General features: G+C 37.0%; 1 protein-coding gene across 1 annotated transcript; it reads right to left on the bottom strand.

Annotated features, from left to right (window-relative positions):
- Positions 1–46: 46 nt before the first annotated feature.
- Positions 47–15,169, bottom strand: adgrf3b (adhesion G protein-coupled receptor F3b). The gene is made up of 18 exons (XM_014973635.2): positions 14,951–15,169; positions 13,106–13,163; positions 12,961–12,973; positions 12,624–12,761; positions 11,030–11,182; positions 10,805–10,866; positions 10,666–10,724; positions 9,945–10,075; positions 8,772–9,005; positions 7,944–8,177; positions 7,722–7,859; positions 7,431–7,633; positions 6,989–7,177; positions 5,242–6,555; positions 2,912–2,953; positions 2,718–2,747; positions 2,554–2,636; positions 47–639 (listed from the first exon to the last, which is right to left on the bottom strand). Exons 2-17 carry the CDS (start codon positions 13,154–13,156, stop codon positions 2,559–2,561), a joined length of 3,069 nt encoding a protein of 1,022 aa, XP_014829121.2. The 5' UTR covers positions 13,157–13,163; positions 14,951–15,169; the 3' UTR covers positions 47–639; positions 2,554–2,558.
- Between the last annotated feature and the right edge of the window lie 402 nt (positions 15,170–15,571).

The raw sequence follows: 15,571 nt of genomic DNA, 5'->3' as shown, positions 1-15,571 counted from the left end.
TGTTGCCATGGTAATGGATTTAGCGAATAAAAATGTACAATGGCGCTTGAGTTTCTAAACATCTTTATTTCACTATAACTTCTAATACATACAGAAATATACAAGTATTGTTTACAGCTTGTAGTTCGTCAAACTATCTTAACTTCTTTTTTAAATAAACCGATCACAATCAGACTTGATAAAATTGTACTTTGTTCTATATACATTGGTTTGGAACAGAATGCAAAAATTTGCATGAAGGTTGCTATTTGTACTGAGAAGCATGCAGTTTACAGTTAAACAGTCACTTTTCACTATTTGCGTTATTTAATTAAAATTATAATAAATAAAAGCTCCACACTGACCCTAAACCTAAAGAAAATATTGGTTATTTAAATGGGTTGCTTGTCTCATTGGTCAGTGACACATATGGAATGTACTTCTACAGTATATATGCATCATTTTGTAAATATCACCAACTCACTGCTAATCATTAGTCTTCTACTTGACTGGGTTTTGATTATGTTCTTAGAGAAACCAGCTACACATTTGGAAGAGTCTACAGATCAAAATCTACCACATTGCAAACTTCAAGAAGTGTTTTCTCCTGGATCACAGGGGGGCGCTGCGGTCACCAGAGCTGCTTTCTGTTTCCACTGTCTGAGGCACACAAATGGCAACATTTAAGATCAGAGAATAAACTTTAGAAGTTCAAAATGTTAGTGTGTTGCCAACTGACTCCTTTAATTAGATGGTAATCTGTAAAGCTAAGTTGATTTTTTTGGTAACTCTTAAAGATGAAAAACACTAGCATGTTGAACTGATTGTGTTATTGTTTCAAGATCAGACTGGATAGCTAGCAAAAGATGAAGTTATTAGCTTATTTATAACCAAATACAGAAGAGATGGTACCAGGGTAACCTAAGGAAAAGTTGTGGACCACCGTGTCTTTAAACTTGATTTGGCGTCCAGTTGCTAGACATTCCAGCGCTGTCCCTCCTTCTGCCAGTTGGTCCAACCAGCAGTGCTGTAGTTTGCATTGCTCTGGTGTTTACTGTGCCACATTATTTTCTTAACCAAAGATTACCCCCATGAGCCACATAATATAGTCTTATAATATGGTACATGCTGAGCAGGCTGACCAATGCAAATCAAGTTCTCTAGAAAAACTGTATGTGATGTTATAAAAAAATATGGAAGCCTGTCATCTGGAGTGTCTGTGCAAGGTTTCAAAATGCTGAATGCCAGAGTTTTATTCAATCTAATTTTTATTAACTGTCATGATTCACCTTGGCTTCTATGTCACAAACCAGTCCTGCTTTTTCAATGTTTTTCATGTACACTGAAACATAATTTGGTGGGAAGTATTGATGTTTTGAAGGCTAAATGCCAGTTTTAAATTCAACATGAAGCTTTGAAGTTACATTTTCAAAATAGTGTTAGCTAAAATTAATGAGCCAAGGATGTGTAAAAATTTTAAAACTGGTGTAGATGGTGAAGGAGGACATTTATGAAGCTAAACAAGAAAATTAAACAATTTTAGTTACAGTAATAAAATATTATTTCTTGTCATTCTGATATTTCCACAGTCTTAGCTTGACAAGTAGTTCAGCTCTTATCTGCTCTGGTAGCCTTCAGTAGGCTGTTAACTTTACCAACAAACATGCTAACTCTCAATGCTAGCATTGTTCTCAATGAGTTTCCTTAAAAACAAAAGCTGTTTGTGGTATTCACTACAGGAAAAACTTCCAGACAGCTGACATTATAGTTTTTTACTAGATGGAATCATTTAGGAATATTATTTTGGTTTCAATTATCAAACAGCTAAATGACACCTTCAGGTAGAGGGAGTGTTTTAAGTTACCAAAAACAACTGTTGAATGTCAGGCCATAGTAGCAAGTCCGAAAACAAAATCAGAGGAGAAAAGGTGATAATATAAAAATAATAAAGAAACATTATAATAATTTAAATGTAATAAAATGTGACTATATGAGATCATTTACTAGCAAGAAGTCAATTTAAGTAATTTTGGTTTGATCACGAGTCAAGATAGAAATGTACAGCTGATTTAACATGATATTTAAGCATTTAAATATGTATTGGTCTTTATATTTCATTAACATATTGGAGAACAACAAGACAAATTCATATATAATGTGTACAACAGGTTTGAAAGTATGTAGTATGTATGATTGGGGTTAATATTTAGTGGGTAAATTGACCTGAAGTACCTAAACATACTGTTCTTGTAAAACCTGTTTATTAGGAATCTTAGTCCATCAACAGGTGTTGGGGCCATGATGTTGGAGATCACTTCATATAGTTCCACATCATAGCACTTCCCCCAAAAACTGTACAGCAAACATGATGGTTGTGTTACCATTTAAAGATTCACAACTTTGGAACAGGGTTAAACTGAATCACCATATAGATCAGCATATGAAGCTGGCTGATTTATCAACACCCTGAACACTTTTATAACTTATACCATTCTCCTAAGCTTTACATTCAGGAACATTAGTTTTTAATCTCAAATTGAAAGTCAATAATAGACCATGTATAGGAGATCTTACCTTTATCATTTGTCTTTTGTGTAGAGTGTAGTTGAACTATTAGTCAGTTTCTTGGTACTATCAGTGTCTTTTCCAGTTTTTGCCTGAGGAAAGACCCCAAAAACAAAGTGATTTCTTCTGGGTGTTTCCATCATATCATAGCTTCCAGCTGATCGACTACTTACCATTATGATTCTAATCACTTCCTGCCTCACCTGGGGATAACACAGACAGAATGATAGTAAAAAAAAGTCTTTCCATACAGGGGACTGTACTTCAGTACTTCAGAGTCGCTGGTTTTATTTTTTGGTTCCATTTCACCTTTATGTTTTCAATAAATTAAGAAGTACAAAGCAAAGTGTCTAAAAGACAAACCTACCTTTTGCTCTCCCACACAACCTGTTAGCAGAATGAAAAGACCCTGAAAGAGAAAAGCAAAAGCATATTTTACAAGATTTCTATAAGGAGCCACCACCTTTAAAACTAATCCTGTATTTTTGCTTTCTTCTTTATCACTTAGCCCACTATGTACATGACGTGCTTCCTATCTTCTGGTAATGCAGACATTTTACATTACTAATGTAAAATGTTGAAAGGGTGTTGAGTAGACCGTGCTTTTTTCCCCTCCTTTTCCATGGTTTCGGGTTCCCTGTCATCTGACCGAGAAATCTGCTTCACTCTTCCTGAGTGTCAGGCTGTTAAAAATGGTTTATAATCACAAAATTAGCTGTCCCTTACATTTTGTCCATGCCGTTTAGACATAATTAATGATTGATATGATCTCCTGATCTGACAGATACAGCAGCTGAGTTTCAGAATCATCTCAACTAAACATGAAATTGCAAAACAGTTTTTCAACCTTTTCACCTTTAGTGGTGTTTGTATCCTGTACAATTCAAATTAAATTTAAACAAATCAATCAAATAGGGGGTTGACAATCTGGCTGCTTCCATGGAGATGTCTTCAGGTTAAAGCTTAGTTGAAAGACCTTTTTGCTAAATTTTGACCATGACTTTTGGGGGCTTGTTAGGCTATAGGCATTCTGTATATTGTAATATTAGTCTCCTCATCTACCTTATTAAAGACATAAGGTAGATGATTCCGATAGTGAGGACATTTCTGATTCACTGTCCTCTTTAGATGATATTATATTCTATTTGGATGTATCCAATTGATTTTGGTGACAATTTAAGAAAACTGAATCAAAGTGTTTGAGCAAAGCACAGCACTGGCTTAAGGGTGTCCAACATTTTGCTTCATTTGAATTGTGTCGGAATAAGTTTGAAAGTCATTCTGGGAAAAAATGAAATTTTAACAGGGATATTCACACTTTTACGAGCAGGTGTGCATGTACCTTATATTCAATGCAAAAGCTCTTTCCGAAATGTTATTTTGGGCTCTTTGTGAATATAGTGGCTCACTGTTTGCTGATTTGCTTATTTACCATCAGATTACAGGAGAAGATATGTACAGTTCTGACTTCATCAATATGAATGTCATGTTTACTTGGCTCTTTAGCTATTCATTGAAAACATTCTTTATTTGGGATAAGTCAATGATACAACATACATCTTCAATGGCTTTTGAAAACTAACTGTTAAGGTTCTAATTTAATATGGAGTTTTTCTAATCTATACAATGTTTTCCTTGAAAATATTTGACTTGTCTGTGTGGACAGCTGCAGATTTCAGCCTCCCACACCTTCATGTTGGGTTTATAGGCCTGTCTTTCAGTCCGTGGTTATGTCACTTTACTGATGTTCCTGCATCTTCCTGTTAAGATCAGCCTGGTCTGTTCAACTGTTGTTCTTAACTACCCCAGACAGTTTTACTTTATGTAACATGGCTGAACCTTGGAAACAGATTTGTGTTCAGAATATGACCCAAAGCACAGCTAACCTGGTCTTACAATGGAAAGAGAAGGCACACACATAACATTTGTCAAATGGATCCTGTAAATATTTGTCAATATGACTATGTATACTACTGACTGCAAGTTTATGTTTGAATTGGGCAATTTTTGCCTAAGGACAAAAATTTGCCAAACTGTTATTATGTTTGGTTTAATAACAACTCCAACTGAAGCCCATTTCACATCATGGTTCTACAAAAAATACGCGAGCAACTAAAGGCCTTAAGTGTCAGGACAATACTCTGAGATCACTGGCGCTTCTAAATATTTAATTATCATTAACAGCCCCACGCTCGGATCGGCACTTCTGTCTTCGCAGTGGAAGATGGTTGTTTACAGCTCAGGCAATTCACAGCATTGAACTGTCACATTACATGCGTCATGACCAAACCATAGTGGTTGGGTAAAATAAAACTTCAACAGCAAGCAATCATTCCTCAACATCCCAGGGTCCAGACATTCTGTACAAAGCAAAGCGAAGAAAGAGGAGCTGTTTTTTTTTTTTTTTTTTTATCAAGCTAGCAACTCCCTGTTGTTCTATCAACTGAGAGGAAAGCATTCAGGGCTATAGGCACAAGCAAAATTGTTGTGGACCATCTCTGTCGTGTTATTTGCATCAGATCCTGGTTTTGTGCTCACCTATTAGCCAAGGGGTGTATTGTTTATGTGTTCTTTTCAACCCCTCCCTCGCCCATTATTTCTTGATTTCTTTCAGTTGATCGTAAGGTGTACAAAGCACGTGAAGATCACGGATCGACAATGATGTGAAAGAGGCTTGAGAGTTGCATATTAAATTACCTGGAAAGAATTGAGGATGACGAAGGCGTACTCTGCAACCTCATACAAGGGGTTGTTTCCGTCCAGCATGAGTAAAGCAAAGCCGATGATCCATGTTACTCCAAAGACGGGAGCTAGAAAGACAATCACTTTGAGAATGCTCTTGGCTGTGTCCTTGTCATCTGATTTGCTGCTGTCTGGTACAGAGGTCTTCACCAAGGTGACAATGACAACCACCATGGAGAAGAGATTTGACAAAATAATGGTACCCACAGGAAGAAGAAATGCGTGAATGGAGCCCTCTAACAGCCGGACATACGTTAACCAACAGGATTTTCTATCATAGTAATCCTGCTCTTTGTATTTGTAATACACATAGCTGGTTCCCACTAGTGCAATTGGTACAACATAGCCTACAATGCTGGAGAGGTACATGAAGACTCTTTTCCTGACTGGGCTGAAAACAAAGATGAGTTGGTGGACGAGCATCACACTCAGACAAAGCATCCAGCAGAACATCGTCAGGTAAAACAGGTGCTTGCAGACGGTGAAGGTGAAGCACCAGGTGTCGGAGAGCTTTGTGGGTTCAGTCGAAGCCAAGAAGCTGCAGTCTGCGAGCAGGCGGAACACGGCAATGTTCACCACGGCTGTGTGACGGAAATGCGACAGGTTCGTCTTCGTCACCGCTGACCACACCAGGGATTCGACGAAAAGAAAGATCAGCAGGGAGAAAATAGACACACCCAGTCCAATGTTTGTAATCATGTCAAGGATCGAGGAATCCTTGACGTTGGCGCTTTTGGACATGAGGACGGAGAAAGAAGTGAGGTGGTTGCATTCACAGAGTGTTTGGTTGTCGTCGGTGACATTGGCAATACAGCCTTCACTGGACCAGTCTGTTTTATTTGTGTCCCAGAAGACACAGAGACGTTCTGTGGCGGTTGGTTGCTCGTCAGGGAAGAACATTTTAATCTTAATATCTGAATCATTGTTACCTACAAGGGTGGCTGACAGCAATATGCTGCTGCGATTTCTGCCTGGGAACTTGTCGTTTTTCATTTTTTCCATCAGATTCTTCACACCCATGGTTTTCATGGTTCCATTGGTCTTGTTCAAATTGACATCAATGCCAAACACATTAATGCTGCAGTCATCACTTGAGCAGAATTTGAGCTCCAGGTTTGTACTGTTGAAACCCTCACTGGTGTTGATATTGATGTTCTTCACCAAAGTCTCCACACTGGAAAGGTAGTTTGCAGACATGCCGTGACGAATTGTGTCATTTACCGCACTCCAGCTTGAGTTGACCATATTGCTGGCTGCATCGACTAAATCCTGTAAGATATTAGGAAAACACACATGCATGTTATGTGGTAATCAGGTTAGTACATTATCAGTTTGAGAATAGCATAAGAATGGTAGCTGAAATTAACTCATATTTCTGATAGTATGAGTAAGTTGGAGTTAATCTAATATTTGATCTATGTGGCTAGCAAGACAATGTATCCCACAACTGCTAATGGACTCTTTAAAGTGAATATTTTCCAAATGACATTTAGTTGTAGATATTACCTACTTTATATCATCATTTTGAAGATCATATTATTTACTAAAAATTACATGCATTTTTTAGCAATCAGTGTGATGATTGTGCCTCGACATCTCAAAAATGGTGTAGACATAAAAACATTTGAAGAAAAAAATACTTAGAGTAGTGCATTAGTGTTGTTTTACACTGAAACTGAATATCAACAGTTAATGATCTTACAGGAAACACATCCTCATTCAGAACAATGTTGACTGAAGCATTGGCCATCACTCCTATAATGCCAATGGAAGCACCAATGTCAGCAACGTCATCACCAGAGCCATCGGAACTTAAACTAGAGCTGTTCTTGACTCCTTCAAATATGTCCATAGCCACTTCCTGTGTGGCTCCAAGTCCATTCAGAAAATTCTAGAAAAAACATCAACAGCAATGGACAAGCAAATATTAGTATGTAAAACCTGCAGAAATTATGATTTTCCTTTTGCGTCCTTAGTGGTGAAAAGATAAAGGAAGGTGCTACTGCTTAATATCTTCAAGCCTTGCAATTTGCAAACATGGTTGGTTGATATTTTGAAAGTCTAATAAAAAGCATATGCATTAAGTCATGTCTTCTCAGTGGCTAGATAAGTGTGACATTCTGTGTGGGTAAATCCAAACTCACGTTAGCTGCGTCTGTAACTTTGCTCAGCTCCTCACTGATGCATTTGGAGAAAACATCTTGCCACATTCCCTCCTTATCACATATACGTGACTTGAACCCAACCCTGCCTGGTGGACAAGTCTGATTAATCAATGTCACATCAGCCGGAGTTTTTAGCCAAATCTCATTGTTGAGAGTCTCTTCTTTGCAGAATTTTGCAGTTTCTTGAGAAAAAAAAGGATTAATGTCAATCAATGTAAAGGCAAGTTAGAAGTATTGTGTCAACTGTGTCAAGTTGAAAGGATTCAATACCACGAAACACAGGGATTTCCACAGTTGCAGTCTTTTTCTGATTTAGGCTGTTTATAAAAGTGATTTGCACACGTTGTGGGTCTTTATATTCACATTCCAGCTGACGGTTGTAAGTGAAACTTATTTGACTTTTACCTGCTACACAAAGATTGATGTTTCTGTCAGGAAGTTGATTTAAGTTTAAGAATAGTAAATGTACAAAAAACTGTAGAATTATCTTACCATTTGTCTCTTTGTCATTTGGATCATTTGCACCACTGTAGCTCCATTGGTATTTGTATTCCTCTTCAGGCTTTGGGATAGTTGCTATGATATTTACAGAATGATTGTTGCCAGAACAATCTACAATCATAGGGCTAAACTTCATGGTAATTACATCTGGCAGGGGAGCTACTTTTATGGGAATGCTGGCAGTGTGTCTGATTGTTCCAGTTGTAAATCCACACTCATATATACCTAGTGGGAAAACACAGATACATTTCAAGGTCTTACCTTTTCTCTTTCAAATGACTGCTCATACATAGCTTGAGAAATTTTGGTTTGAGCCACACTTACACATAAAATGGTACTTAATGCTTTTGTAATATAACTGGGAAAGTAAAAACAAACAAACAAACAAACAAAAAAAAAAAACAGTGCACCATGGGGATATTTTGAGGTCATACTGAATTGTATTCAGTAAAGTTTCAAAATATTTCATCAACCTTGGACATAGACTTTTCTGTTTCCACGTTTTTCTTTAGCTACATTAAGAGATGCTGTTTTCCCGTTTTGTCACCTTTCAAGGCCTGTATGTCTCTACAAATCAGGTGAACAGGCAGCAGAAGAGACTGAACTGAAATAATACTGCAGGCCCAGACTGCATCATCCCGTGTGAACTACCTGTCTGGGATTCTGAAGCATTTCTTCATTATGACGTTTATTTTCCCTTTAGAAAACTTGATTACATAGTAATTACATACAATACACACTGAGTTTAGTCTCATCTTATATATCAAAGCTGGTTTCAGTTAAACATTAAGATAATCGAGGTAAGGTTGGTATACTTGCCTGTCCATACACCTGTTACTTTTGTTACATTAAGTTCCACACAGGATTTGTATTCTTCATTGACACAGGTTGTGGTAATTTGGGTTTGAAGGCCTTTATTGATCGAAAAGCGCTCAGATGGTGTACTTAGGTTCCACCCAGCGCTTCCTGTGGCTTCCTCCATTACGCAGGCAAGATTAAGTATGGTCTCATACTTCACTGTATCGTTGGGTTTGACAGAGACGTTTACCATTTCTATATCATAGTAGAAGACAGAAAGATCAGTCAGATTAGCAGTCCAGGAGTAATTCCATTCTTTGGTTTACAACCTCCCAAAAAGTGCCTCTGCCATGCATGGAAGGGCAGCGTTTTGCCTGAGTAATCAAGAAACAACGTTATGATAAAAGTACCACTGCTAATGAACATTATAGAAAGCTTTAAGAAAATAATAACAGACACTCAGTTGAGATGTGAGGAACTGATCCGGTGCACTTTCAAAATAACTAAACATAATAGAAATCATTTTCACATTTTGGCCTAGTCCACACATAGCCAGATATCTTTGGAAACATTTTCACTCGCTTTGGCCTTTCGTCCACACAGAAACTCAGTTTGACATAACTAAAAACTGTTATTTATAAAAACTCAGACAAAAGTGGCGAATTGAAAAAACTCTATTTATGTTTGTGTGTGTACGTATGAAAATGGAGATTTGCAGTCAAAGTCCACATACTTTGACAAGTCCAAATATGTGGATTTGTCGAAGCAAGTCTACATATTTGCTTTGACATGATTCCCAATTGACACTATCTTGTGTTTTGTTAACTTTATATTTTATACTCAATTTAAAAGCAGTTTAACCTTCAGATCTTTCTACACAAACAAACATCCTGGTGCCATGGTTAATTCCTAAAAGAAAGATGTGATTATTTTGAAGCAATCTGATTGGCTGACACAGGTTTTAGCTTTGTGCTACACTGCCCCCTATGGGTTTAGCATGTTCAAAATAATGCTAAGGGCTGGATTTATGCAGGTTCACGTGGATGAAAACATTTTCCTGTAACCGATGCGGGAAAATAATTCTAATTTATTTATTTATTTTTTTTATGAAGACATGTCTATGTGTGTACAAGGCCTGAAAGTGACATCACACAGATCATGAAATACGAAAACGAAACTGTGAGAGTTACTGACTTTTAGTGTCGACGTAAATTGGAGCCGATGATAGGTTGACAGTCAGACCATTGAGAATCTGTTGAAGCTTAGGAATGTCTAATCTGACATAGACATCCATCTGAAAGTCAGCAAAGGCCGGCTCTAACAATCTGCAGAGGATTTGGAAAACATAATGGATAAAATAAACATGTCTGTGAATGGAAACAGTTTGTTTTTTGGCAGAGAACCGGCAATTTCTGGCAAACTGACTATGTGCTTACAATGCACATATTCAGTATAATTATTTACTGCTTTACTTCCTTCCTTTAATCCCTTTCTTCCTTTCTTCCTTCCCTATGCTGTCTTTTTTGTCTTTTCTTATTCATATCTGTATTCCCTTCCTTAAACCATTCCTTTCCCTCCCTGCCATTATTCCTTCTTTCTGTTTTTCTTCCCATCCTTGGTTCCTTTCTCTTTGTCTGTTTGTGTTTTTTTTTATAGTTGCAAAATTCTATATTTAAACGTGAGCACAGAGAAATTATCTACAATTAGTTTGTAATAAGCTTCTGAATTTTGGAGTTAATTATAGATGTGGAAAGACAGCTCTGCAAATCTGAGTCTGAAAGTGTGTTTACTACACACTTTCACTTTTCCACGTGAAAGTGTGTAGTAGACTCTGATCACAGTCATTCTTGGAAAAAAAAATCTCCTAATATCGGTTGTGTTGTATTTGTCAGCAAAACGACAGCATCGTCCAAACCTCGGCCCAGTGATATTCACGGATCCCACGCCATTCATCATCCTCAGCCCAGTTTCAAGCTTAAACAGAGAGAAGAGAGTAGTTCTAACACTTAGCTGAATGTAGAATTAACCTCTTCTGAGACTAGAGCGATGCATACCATCGTGGTTTGTGCGGAAGTCCAGGACCCTGCAGTCAGCTGTACAGATCCATTGATGACAACTTCCAACAAATGACAAAAATGAAGATGAATTTTGCCATGAAAAAAAAAGGTTTGATGCAACATCAAAGCATATCCAAAAGGTAGCATGGTTAAAATCTTTAAGACTTCCTTGTAGCTGGACAATTTTCAAAAACTGTCAGAAGGACTTCGACGAACGCTTACCGTTGAATTTCTCAACGCAAATGGATGTAGCCTGGGACACGTTTCTCAGACATGTAGCTTCAGTACAGCAGCCATAATTGTAGCAGACCTCGTTGCTCCAAGCGTAGCCTTTAGAGCAGTTGCAGCTGTATTCTTCTCCAACAACCAGGCATTCTAGAGAGTGACACAGAATATAGATTTCTGTCACCAAAGGTACGAGAACATTAGCTTAGAGCACATCGTAAAATCATTTGAGAAAAAATGTGAGAGATCTGATGAAGTCCTGCATTGTTCACGCTTTTACAAAAGTACAATTCAATTAAAAAAAAGAACTTGAGATAGTACTTCCAGTCCAGAACAAATACTGGTAAAATTGAAATATTCAAAGACTCAAAAAGCAAAGAATACAATGAAAAAAAAAGCCGAAACAGAGTTCCTTTAAATCAGGTGTGTCAAACTTATTTTCATTTTGGGCCAAATCAAAATCATGAATGTTCTTAAAGGGCTGGTTGTGCTGAATGTATTGATAAAACCTGTTCACAAACTGTTAAAAAAACAATGAATTCTTACAATTAAATAACATTGTTGAACATTTTTTCAGTCCCTCCAGGATTTTGTGATTCTTTTTTGTCATTTTTTGCAATAAAAATCAAAGTGTTTATGATACTAATTTAGAAATATTTGCACTTGTTTATGACGGTACAAGGGCTCACTGTGTAGATCGTGGACTATATAATCTGACATCATCTAATGCTGAGGCAGCTGTTTAGTACAGGTAAAAGTTTTTGACAATTTTTGAGAAAAATCTGCAATAAACTCCCAAACAGAGTGTGGATTTGTTGATTTTGTGTGAATTTCCACAATAATTCTCAAGAACCACGAGGGACAGATTGATATAATTTGTTGGCAAACAGATAAAAACTGCATTGATTTATTTGATAGCATAATATTTAAGTACACTTAGTGTTTAGTCTAGAATCTAGAGGGCCACATAAAAAGCTATGTTGGGCTGGATTTGGCCCACGTGCCTTGAGTTTGACGCATGTGCTTTAAATCAAAATGAAAACCCGCCTGTTTGGAATTGCCTTTGATTAATAAGAAGTCTTTGGATTTTCTGTTTGTTGTGCTGTGTTTTTGTCATGTCAATCACTTTGAACTTCCTTGTTGCAGAAATGAGATACAAATAAATTTGACTCGACTTGTTGACGAGAATTGGAACGTTTTCTGCTTCTGCTTTAAATTCTCATAATCAGGATCACAAAAACAACCAGACTCACTCGGGTGCAACAGTGGTACAAACATGACTAAATGCAGCAGGAGTTCCTGAACAAACTGTGACCCACTTTAACACACCACCCACTGAGAACTGCATGGCTATCTCCGCATCAAGACATTTCATCGTTTAATATTCGGTCCAACAGGTAAAATAAATGCAAAACTTCATAACAAGTTTCTGTTTGCATTTTAACAAAGATAAAATAACATAAAAAAAAAAACAGTTTTTCACTCCAAACAGACACTACTTTCCTAAACTAGTAGTTCAACAAGCTCCCGCCTGCCCACTAACTTCATGCTGGAACAACTCTGAGGGGAAAACATTGTTCAGATAGGATACCTGCGACCAGTTCGCTGCTGGAGATTGTCACAACGTTACTACCCACACTGAGGGAAACGGTTGGCCTCCAACTCGCCAGGATGCTCTCAGACGTCAGCGTGACGTTGCTCTCTACCATCACCTCCGCAACGTAGATGTCTTGATAAAAGAGGAAGAAGATGAGTTGACAAGCACGGATAGGATACAGGTTCCCATCCTGATGTAATAGATTGACAGTCTATTTGGGATGAACTCATAAATTATACAGTGAACAGAAAGAAAGAGATCTTGAGTCGTAGTGTTTGTGAAAAATGTGTTTTGTTTTTGCGCGTCTCCACTGTGCTGTCAACTCTCTCACCTTGCGAAAAAACCTACAAAGGCAAAAAATAAGAAAACGCCATAATTAGTATCTGTGTCGAATTGACTTGGGCTTACAATGTTTTCCTGAGCAAAATAGATCAGGCTGTACAAATATAAAGTTTGAGAAGGAAGGTTGTCTCTACCTGGCACATGCACAGGGCACCGACCAGAAAAAGAAAATGTTTGGTCCACATTGCTCCTCTGATGGGAAAAGAAAGACAAAAGATTTTAAAAATGCTCAAAGATCATTTTCAACGAGGACTCTTCCTGTCCTGTCAAACACTACGGTTTGTTCAAGAACATACATATGTAACCGACTACATTAAAAAAAACAAAGTTGTTGGTGTTCACAAAGACAATAAAGACATTCTCCTGAAATATCACAGTAATGACAGTTACTAATAATTTTCAAAAATAACCTCAGCTTCAGTTTTACTTTTTTGTGAAGTTACTGTGACAAGTCTAGGTGCACTGGAATTATGTGTCTGGGGGTTTTCCAATTAAAAAAGAAAAACAGTGCAGATCTCATGTAGTATTTTCCCTTCCTAACTGCAGCCAGAGGAGCAGGTCAAATCACATTGAAATGAGCAAATATGAAATACATAACGACGAAAAGTTGATCTCCTCTACAACCAAAGAAGTCGAAATGTGAAAATATTAATGAGAAATGTGAATTTAAAGAATATATCTATCTCCCTACTTCTGCTTAACCCACCTGGGTCATTCTGTAGATTTAGTAATTTTTCAAATTTACATTTCTAAAGGCTGCTTCCACTCTTTCATACCTCTTAAAAAAAATCTGTTATTCTACATTTTTTCCCCTTGCAATTCACTAAAGGTTTGAACATTCTATGTAGCAGTTTCATTTCTTGCTTGGTCTGTTTTTTTTTTTTTTCGCAGTCTTTAGAATTTCAAAGAAATATGGTTATATTAATACAACCATTAATATGAGGGTGTTTCTTTTAGCCCTTCCTCTGATACAGTATCATCTCAAATTGTACTTTCTTTTAAGAAGGAAACTTATATGTGGGTTCCATTACAAAACAGTTCTTCCGAGTCAGTTTATAGAAGCTATCACAAATAAAAAGCACAACTAAAATCATTTGCATTTATTTTTAAGTTAATCCAAAATTAATTTTAAAATTAAATTAATTTAAACTGTAAGTCACAAAAAGCATACTGTTGTGACTTTGAGTTGCTGCATAAATCCTGATTAAAATACTCAACAAAAATATAGATAAATGCAGAAGATTTTTCTGCTTTCAAAACAGTTTTGAAAAACATAAACATGTTGGTTTACGTTTAACTTCTTTCACCCCAGACATTTTTTTAAACAATTTATCAGCAGGTATCTGTTTTTTTTTTTCTATTGAAGGTTGCGCGGCAAGTATTTTCCTAAGCAAACATGTTTGCATTACTTTGCATCTGAGCTATGAATGTCAGTAAACTGGTGCTTTTTTTTTTTTTCTTCGTCTGATACAGGAAACTGCTAAACTCTGCCCGCAGAAGCAGCTGTAAAAAACCAGCACAATAAAACGTCTGTAAACGCAGCACGTCCTTTAACCCACAACATTTTCCTGTCGGGTTGATGCCTGCGGCTCATTGTTTCTGAAATCTGTCCGATGGCACAAGTTGGAGTTTTTTGTGTGTGACATCACTTCTTCAGTTATTAAAAAAAGCTTAAAAACAAGTACAGTAACACATTTCCTCTATAAAATACTAAAATATATTCATATAAATCTATGCTCTCAGAACATGATATCTTGAAGCAGCTTTATCTCAGTTATTAAAAAAAGTACATTAGCTGCTACAGGTCAAAGTGCATTACACCAAATGAAATGTTCATTAAACAACTTGAATAAGTGATCAAGCATGAAAATGATTTTTAATATTGCTATGGATATGAAATTGAATGTTCACTCAGATTTCTTAAAAAAAATGTGAAAAATGCCATGAAGTCATTGAAATCAATCTAAAGCAACTCTTACCTTTTTTTTGCTCCAAATGTCTAACAGAAAACCAAAGTATGAAATGTTCTGACTTTAGCTAACCAAGTAAGGATGTAGTCCCATATCTACCAGCAGCTGATCAGCGATCAGAATCCCAGTAAGTGTGAACAATCGTCTCCAACGCTGGCTTATGCTGAGCAGGGTGGTGCTTTTTTTGGGTGGAGGGTTGGATGCTCTTTTGACGCAGCCTTCTGTTTGCAGCTCATTTGCATCCATGGCTCGTCTCCAAGCCAGCCGGGCTGCTCAGGGCAGGACCCGTGTCTTCAGGTTTTCCATGGACATTTGTCTACCAAATCAAGCCGTCTCCTTCAGGAGCGGTCAGTCGTCTTGGGGTTAGTCTGAGGTTTGTTCCTTAAGATGACCTCATGGTACCTTGTTATCAAAAGAAGAGAGAGGAAAAAACAATCAAACACATTTTCATACATTTTTACATTTCCTGTAAAGGTTACCCATTTTCCCAAAACACAAATTTGAATGTTTTTTTAATGTTTATTTTTTAATCGGGGTTGTATATGACTCAACATTGTGCAATCGTGAAGTTGGGGAAAAATTTGGGAATTATTTTGCAACATGAACAAAAACTGAACATAAGCTGTTCAG

Source organism: Poecilia mexicana, unplaced genomic scaffold, assembly GCF_051168715.1.
Source record: "Poecilia mexicana isolate PSO_F unplaced genomic scaffold, ASM5116871v1 scaffold_21, whole genome shotgun sequence".
Lineage (NCBI taxonomy): Eukaryota > Metazoa > Chordata > Actinopteri > Cyprinodontiformes > Poeciliidae > Poecilia > Poecilia mexicana.
Note: the sequence above shows the minus strand (reverse complement) of the source record. Positions and strands in the feature narration are given on the sequence as shown.

Bases quoted from the DNA above. Each gene is read 5' to 3' on its own strand.
- adgrf3b (XM_014973635.2), bottom strand. From the start codon at position 13,156: ATGTGGACCAAACATTTTCTTTTTCTGGTCGGTGCCCTGTGCATGTGC. The intron at 10,076-10,665 runs GTTTGGACGATG...AATCCTCTGCAG, and splicing joins GTGAATATCACTGGGCCGAG to ATTGTTAGAGCCGGCCTTTG. The intron at 9,006-9,944 runs GTCAGTAACTCT...ACTATGATATAG, and splicing joins AATTTACGTCGACACTAAAA to AAATGGTAAACGTCTCTGTC.